The 7500-nt window shown below is 42.3% G+C and overlaps 2 protein-coding genes across 2 annotated transcripts in view; one reads left to right on the plus strand and one right to left on the minus strand.

The window, feature by feature from the left end:
- LOC134438392 (rhotekin-2-like) overlaps window positions 1-2398 on the plus strand; it is an 11577-nt gene extending 9179 nt beyond the window's left edge. The window contains exon 11 of the mRNA XM_063187955.1: window positions 594-2398. Within this exon, the coding sequence (XP_063044025.1) occupies window positions 594-1615 (1022 nt within the window). The 3' untranslated portion in view covers window positions 1616-2398. The remainder of the gene's footprint in view (window positions 1-593) is intronic.
- Window positions 2399-6860: 4462 nt separating this feature from the next.
- The window catches only part of amdhd1 (amidohydrolase domain containing 1), a 13504-nt gene continuing 12864 nt past the window's right edge, over window positions 6861-7500 (minus strand). Inside the window, exon 10 of the mRNA XM_063189234.1 lies at window positions 6861-7320. Within this exon, the coding sequence (XP_063045304.1) occupies window positions 7215-7320 (106 nt within the window). The 3' untranslated portion in view covers window positions 6861-7214. The remainder of the gene's footprint in view (window positions 7321-7500) is intronic.

Consider the following 7500-nt stretch of genomic DNA (forward strand, 5'->3'; position numbering starts at 1 on the left):
CTGTGAGTTAATGGCTATGGCAGTGGTAGCCTACTGCAGGAGGGTTCACAGATGGAAGGTACCGTTTGCATAAAACCTTGAATATATGCTTTTATAACCTTAGTAACATCAGTAACAATATTCACTTCAATGGGTAATAAATGTATTTAACCTGCAGAGAAAATGTTTGGGAATCACCAGATCATGGGATGGGAAGGTTGCTGGTTCAAATCCTGGACACAGTAAAAACTACTCGTGTTAATACAACTATTAAAGAGATGAAAATAGCTCCACTTCAGATAACATTTTGGTCCCACTCAAATATAGTGTTGTTTTTACTCAGTGTAATATATTCACACTCAATATTGTCTAAATATAAGTTTTGTGTAAATATTACTGGGATGTGCAAATCATCTCGCTGTTGTGTTGAAATTACACTGGCCACCTGCAGAATTTTACACTGGCTTCTGATTCACTGTTAAAATATTTGAAGAGAGAAGCTAAAGTGCAAACACCCAATCATTAATCTGTTCCTAAATAACAGTTAAGTCATCAGCTAAGTGTAATTTAACTAAATTAATCTACTGAATTTGTTTGTGTGTTTGTGTTTCCAGACATCAACTCTCCGTGTAAGTTTGAGGGCTTGACTGACATCATCCATAACAAGATTGAGGAGACCGGAGGCCGCTATCTGATTGGCCAGGAGGAGGAAGAGGAGCAGGAGACCCCCGATTGGTCAGCTCTGTTTGCAGGGTCCCGCCCCCCTCTGCTGGTGCAGAAGGTCGTCTTGTCGCCCGGGAAACAGCCCTGCCACTCCACTTCGACCTTCAGCCCTGTTGCCCCCAGTAACAAGAGACGCAGTCCGGTTACCCCTGACAACACGAAACATAGTTCTGTTGCCCCCGGCTACAAGAGACGTAGCCCTGATGCCCATGGTGATGGTAAATACAGCCCTGTCACCCCTCGTAACAAGAAGCGTAGTCCGATCACATCTGGCAACAACAACAAACACAGCCCTGTTACCCCTGGTTACAAGACACACAGCCCTGTCACCCCCGGTTACAAGAAGCGCAAAGCCCCTCCACCTCCTGCTGGCAAAGTTCCATACACTCCGCCCACTTCATCTGCATCATATGCCACGCCCACTTCTCCACCTGTGTCGTATGCCCCTCCTGTTCCACCTATGTCGTATGCGCCGCCTGTTCCACCTGCACCGAAAGTAGGGAAGGAGAACGTCTGTAGAGGCACATGGTTCCACTCGGAGAACACCAGGGTTCCAAAGGCATCGTCTGTCGTCGCGGAGACCACCAGGGTTCCAAAGGCGTCATCTGTCCATGTGGACAACATCAGGGTTCCAAAGGCGTCTTCTCTCATTGCGGAGAACACCAGGGTTCCAAAGGCGTCGTCTCGGTCTGGGCGACCATCTCTGGACACCAAGTTCTCCTCCGTCATTCAGCAGCTGCAGAAAAAGGCCTCCACCAATCGTAACGCTCCACACACCAACGTCTCAGCCACAGCCTCAGCCAATGGGAACTCTGCCTTGAGCCTTCAGCAGCCTCCTGTTCCCGCCCATCGGAACAGACTCAGGAAGTCCTTCAGGCAGATTATCAGCTCCAAACCAAAGAGCGCCTATTAGAGTAATATGCTTCAAGCTCGTGCTTTTCCGGGCCCCTTGTGATGTCAGGTGAACACCCCTTTAGGCGTTCCCTTTCTGCTGTAGATGGCGGTAGCGCGCATGTTATGCAAGTCACCACCAAACACCGCAGAAATTGGACAGGTAAGAGGGGACAATGCCTCCTGATGAGACCGAACTTGAGCACACTCCATTGCATTGATTGGGAGGTGTTTGAAATATCTTTCTCTAATAGACGGTCTTTATCCAAATCATTTGGACACTAGACTCCTCCGAAACTGTTTGACATTAGACATATCTACACCATTTGGACACTGGATAACTCCAAATTTGTCATCTTCAAGCTATTTGGACACTAGTCAATTCCACACTAGTTACCTCCAAACCATTAAGTCACTAGACACCAAACTCTCTGGACACTAGTATACTTAAAGGGACAGTTTGGTCAATTTCAACATGCAGTTGTATTGCTCACGCTACCCTTGACTTGTCAGTACCTGGTGATGCCACATTTTTCGGCTCAGCCCTTTCCGAGATATGAGCAATTCTAATGGGGGCAGCGTTTGTTTACATTTTTAAAAAATGAAACATAGGCCAACTCCAAATATTTTCCCAAAAGATACTGCTGTTTGCTAGTTGTCTGCCGATGTTTTATAACCTTTTGGATGTTTTTGGGAATAAATAAAAATGTTTTTTTGAAATGTAAACAAAGAGCTGCCCCCATTACAATGACCAGGATCTCGGAAACGACTGAAGAAGAAGAAAAAAAAATCTCAGGCACTGACAAGTCCAGGGTAGTGTGAGCATTACAACTGCATGTTGAAATTGACCAAACTGTCCCTTTAAAGGGACACTGTTGCTTCTTTTCCACTGCCGGTTTTGTGGTAGGCCTACAGCTCGACACAGCGCGACTCGACCGCCACCTTTTGCTTTTTGGCTGTGCACAGCACGGCTCAAATCGAAGAGCAAAAAGTGGTGGCTGAGTCGCGCTGTGTCGAGCTCTAGGCCTACCAGAAAACTGGCAGTGGAAAAGAGGCATGTGTGAGATTTGTAGTTGTTTATTTCCAGAATTCATGCTGCCTAATGTTACCTTTTTCATGAATACTTACCACCACCATCAAATTCTAAGTATTCATTATGACTGAAAAAATTGCACTTTTCTTACATGAAAAGGGGGATCTTCTCCATGGTCCGCCATTTTGAATTTCCAAAAATAGCCATTTTTAGCTGCAAAAATGACTGTACTTGGACCATACTGGAAAATATTACTTAGTAAACTTTCATGTAAAGATCAAATTTGGCAATAGGTTTCAATGAGCAGCATAGTTGCAGTACCTATTCTGACCATTTCCTGCACAGTGTCCCTTTAAAACTAATAAACTACAAGCCCTTTGGACACTATTCCTCTCCAAACCATTTGGACACTTGTCCTGTTTCTGAACTCTTTTGGATACTTGTCCTTTGGTCCTTTGTCTCAGAAACATTTCCCCCCTTTGGCGTCTATGGACATTAATCCTGCGTCTCTGTGTCTAAGGCCCCTATGGACATTAATCCTGCATCTCTTTGTCTGTCCTGTGGACATCAGTCCTGTCTTTCTGAGGTCTTACATTTTGAGGACCGGTGTGTGGACTCGAGCCCATGTCTTTATTTTCATCTTTGAATGTATCTGTGTCTAGGTCTGTATATATGTTCTTGTGTTGTGTCTGTGAGGACCATGTCTAGGTCTGTGAATATGTTTCTGTGTTTGTGAGGTCCATAACCCCTATCTTACGCATACAGTGACTAGACCGAACACTATTATTGAACTATAATCCAACTCTAGATTGCCCACAATACTGAACAGAAGACTAAATTCTATCTGATTTCTAGTCTGGGCTGATGTCCAGATTGGTCACTGGATTAATTCCTAATATGAACACTAGGCTGACCACTAGAATGAATTATAGATTTAACAATCATTAATAAACACACAGTTACTGATTGTACCTTTAAGACTGAATTCCTGGTATAGGCCTACTCTGTGGTGTAGTGGGGATTTTTAAAGTGGGGGTACGTGATTTTTAATGTCCTCAAATAATTAGGCAACTTATCATGTCAAACCCCCCAACTGTCCTTAATCTACCGTCATTGGTTCTCCGTTTTCATCTGTTTGGTCAATCACCTGCAATACTGCTATGCTCATTCCTTTTTGTATTCAAACATGGGCAAAATATATTTTTTTAAATCTCACTTCAGGAGAAGTGGGTGGACTGCGTACCCCCGCGTACCGTGCCCACTACACCCCTGGGCCTACTGTACATTTACAAAGCCTAACTCTCATTCAACATACAGTTGCTAGACTGAATTACTGATATAGCCAGCTATGTATTGGCGTCGTGCCTTCTTTTGATAGCCAGCTGTGTGTTTAATTCTCATTCAACACACAGTCAGGATGAATTTGACAGATTCCTTCATATTTAATCTTTAATCTATCATCTATCTTTAATCATTGCCAGCAGAAGTTATCCTTCCCCCTAATCTACTTCAGCCAGCAGGATATTTTTTTTAGTTATAATCCATTTTCCTTTTCAGTGAACTCTAATGCTAGTGCATTACCTCCATTTTATATCTGTAACTTACTGTAACAAAACTGTTTCTGTTAGCTAAGATGTAAACCCCAGTGGCTAACCTCATTTAAAGGATCAGTCCACCCTTTTTCATTTTTACATATTTGAAGTATTTCCAAGCATTATTCTTCAAGCATGTGCATATCATTTTCTTCTCAGTGTTTTCGGTACTTAGATGTAGGCCTATTGGTATCAGAATTATTAGCATTGCTTAGCATAATCACTGGAAGTAAATGTGAGCATTAGCATCAAGCCACAAGTGATCACAGGACAGGATTACGTAAATAGATGTCCTGCACTCTGGTGAATTTCACATTCATTTTGAGTAGTTTATGAGTACATTTGATGATGTTTTGTTTGCGCCCATAGACTTGCATTGCTACGCTTGATCTGGCTATACTGTTAACCTAGGCAATGCAAACACATAGACGAAAGTTATTATGTGGCCTATTCTCATATTTTACAGGGATACATATGCGCAATTTCTGGAAATGAGGTGGACTGTTCCTTTAACAAACATTTTCATGTTTCATGTGTAAATCTTAACGTCATTCTCACTCCAATACTTTAATCTGACTCCAGTATAATCTGCTAGCTACCTCTAATACAAATGGTTAGTATTACCCAAATGTATACTTGGTATTATCTAAATACAAACTATACTGAACATCACTGTTTCCTTTACGATGACCTGAGGTCCCCATTGACCTTGAATAGGGCAATACAACGATAAAAGGCCTCTTGTCTTAATCTACTGTATGAATATTGCATATCTACAGTATCGGACCACTAACTTTATATTCTATTCTAACCGTGCAATTGCTGCTTGTGGAAAGTAGCAATATAATATGTGGGAGAATGCCTGGGATTGCTTATTGTGTGATTTACTGAAAATTGCCCCTGCACTTTTAACTTTTAATTCTCAATAGCCCCCCAATTGTGCTTCACCTAGAGCATTGTTAACTTTTGTTGTCTTGCGTACCCCTTAAGCCTTTTTGCATACCATGAGTCCCTCCTTACAGTGTGTATTCCAAAACACCTTCTATGTCCTTCTATGTCCTAAAGCCACCTACTGAGTGGCATAGCCTACTGCTTCTGACTGCATACATATCCTGTTAATGTGACTAGACTGGTTGTCTAGAAATCCTTCCATACGGTTCTTGTGAATTTCTGTGAATTATCACAAAGTCCTGCATTTTCAACCTGAAAATTCATGTGTGAATCAACGTTCAGCGTCACATTGAAAAACTGTGATTTCCCCGCTTTGTTTTTTGTTTTTGTTTTTTTTATGTTTGTTTGGGGTTTTTTGTTGGTTTTGTGTAATCACAGCCCAGATGAATTTGAGGTGTCCCTTTTGTTTTTCGGTTTATGACCCCTTTCTCCCCTGTTTCCTACTGCTCAGTCTATCATGCTGCTCCAAATTTGGCACAAATAAAAAATATTTCTTTTCCATCAAAAACACTTCATTTTCATCATTGCTTTATTGTCATAATTGTAGGACTACATTGAAAATGGAAGGGTTTGTCTCAAAGGACTATCATCAAAATAAAAAGAAAACGGAAAAATCAAGTGTCCATATATTACCGGGGGGGGAGGGGGGGATCAGATGGGTCAGTTGTCCTGGGCCCGGGGGAGTGGGGTGATGGGGGGTCAGTTGTCCTGGCCCGGCCCCGGTGGTGGAGGTGTCGGTTGTCGGGGATTGGATCCCCATTACATTGGAGGGGCCTTTCAGGGGCCTACACTACTGTAAGTAGCTGGTTCAGGAGTAAACCAGGTGAAGTTAAGAGGTAAATCATCTAATAGAAGAGCCTGGAGTCCTCAAGAGGACTAGATGATGTACCTCTTAACTTAACCTGGTTTACGCCTGAACCAGCTTTGTAGTATGCCCCTCAGATGATTTTTTCCTGGGCCTAGCCAAATCTGTTACAGGCCCTGTCCAAAATGACTCCTTATATTAAGTGTGTGAGTGACCTTGCGATTCAGCGGCAAGTGGCAGTCAAATTCACTAGATATTTATTCACACAGATGGAAGCCCAGAAACAATAAAGTGCAGTCCAGCTTTTTAATACACTGTATGCCTTGTGTGTGGGGGGCAAGCGCTATTTAGACATACCGCTATTCAGACATACAGTATATCATGAAAGTGAGTACACCCCTCACAGTTTTTGCAGATTGTGAGTATATCTTTTCATAGGAAAGCATTACAGAAATGTCACTTTGACACAATGATTAGTGACCTTTTAACAACATATTTAACCGCTTAAATTTCTTGTTCACTCAGAAAAAAACAAAATACAGCCATTAATGTTTGAACATGTACTCACAAAAGTGAGTACACCCCAGATTAAAATCCGGTAGAGAAGGGGCTGTGTTGTCTCGAATCGGCTCAAAATGAAACAGGATTAAAAGGGAGGTCATCAGTGTGCGTTCCAACCTTTCTTTGCATTGAACTTTTACATTTTGAGTGTGTACCTGACTTAAATAGATTGGTGTGAGATTTGAACTAATCATTGTGTCAAAGTGACATTTCTGTAATGCTTTCCTATGAAAAGATATACTCACAATCTGCAAAAACTGTGAGGTGTGTACTCACTTTCGTGATATACCGAATTGCTATTCAGACATCAAACATACCGTAGGGTTAGGGTCAGAGTTAGGGTTAGGGTTAGGGTAACTGCATGCACTCTCCCTAAACGGATAAAACCTCAGCAACCACAGATTTGGCAGATTTCGGTGGGAAATGTGGCGGTATTCAGACAATAGACATCAATATCTGAATAGCGGCATGTCTGAATAGCGCTACGTAACCTTTGTGTGTGTGAGAGTGAGAGTGAGGGAGAGCTGCCTGCTTCATGTGATTTCCCAGTCATAGAAGTCATGTGTGTCTGTAGAAGAGATGATGTGTTTGTGGTTTGTGTGGTTTACTATATGCGTGTGTGTGTGTGTGTGTGTGTGTGTGTGTGTGTGTGTGTGTGTGTGTGTGTGTGTGTGTGTGTTTAGAGGTTGAGTGTGTGTGGGTTGTCGTAGGCGATGTGTCCCTTGATGATGACGTGTTTGATCAGCTCCTGATGGCCGCCCAGCTGATAGATCAGATGCTCCCACCTGTCAATCAAAGCACACTAAGCTGTCAATCAAATATTCCCCTGTCAATCAAATCACACTAAGCTGTCAATCAAATATTCACCTGTCAATCAAATATTCACCTGTCAATCAAACATCATCATATGAATCAAACACTTAGCTGTCAATCAAATATTCACCTGTCAATCAAATATCATCCAG

Source organism: Engraulis encrasicolus, chromosome 22 (genome assembly GCF_034702125.1).
Source record: "Engraulis encrasicolus isolate BLACKSEA-1 chromosome 22, IST_EnEncr_1.0, whole genome shotgun sequence".
NCBI lineage: Eukaryota > Metazoa > Chordata > Actinopteri > Clupeiformes > Engraulidae > Engraulis > Engraulis encrasicolus.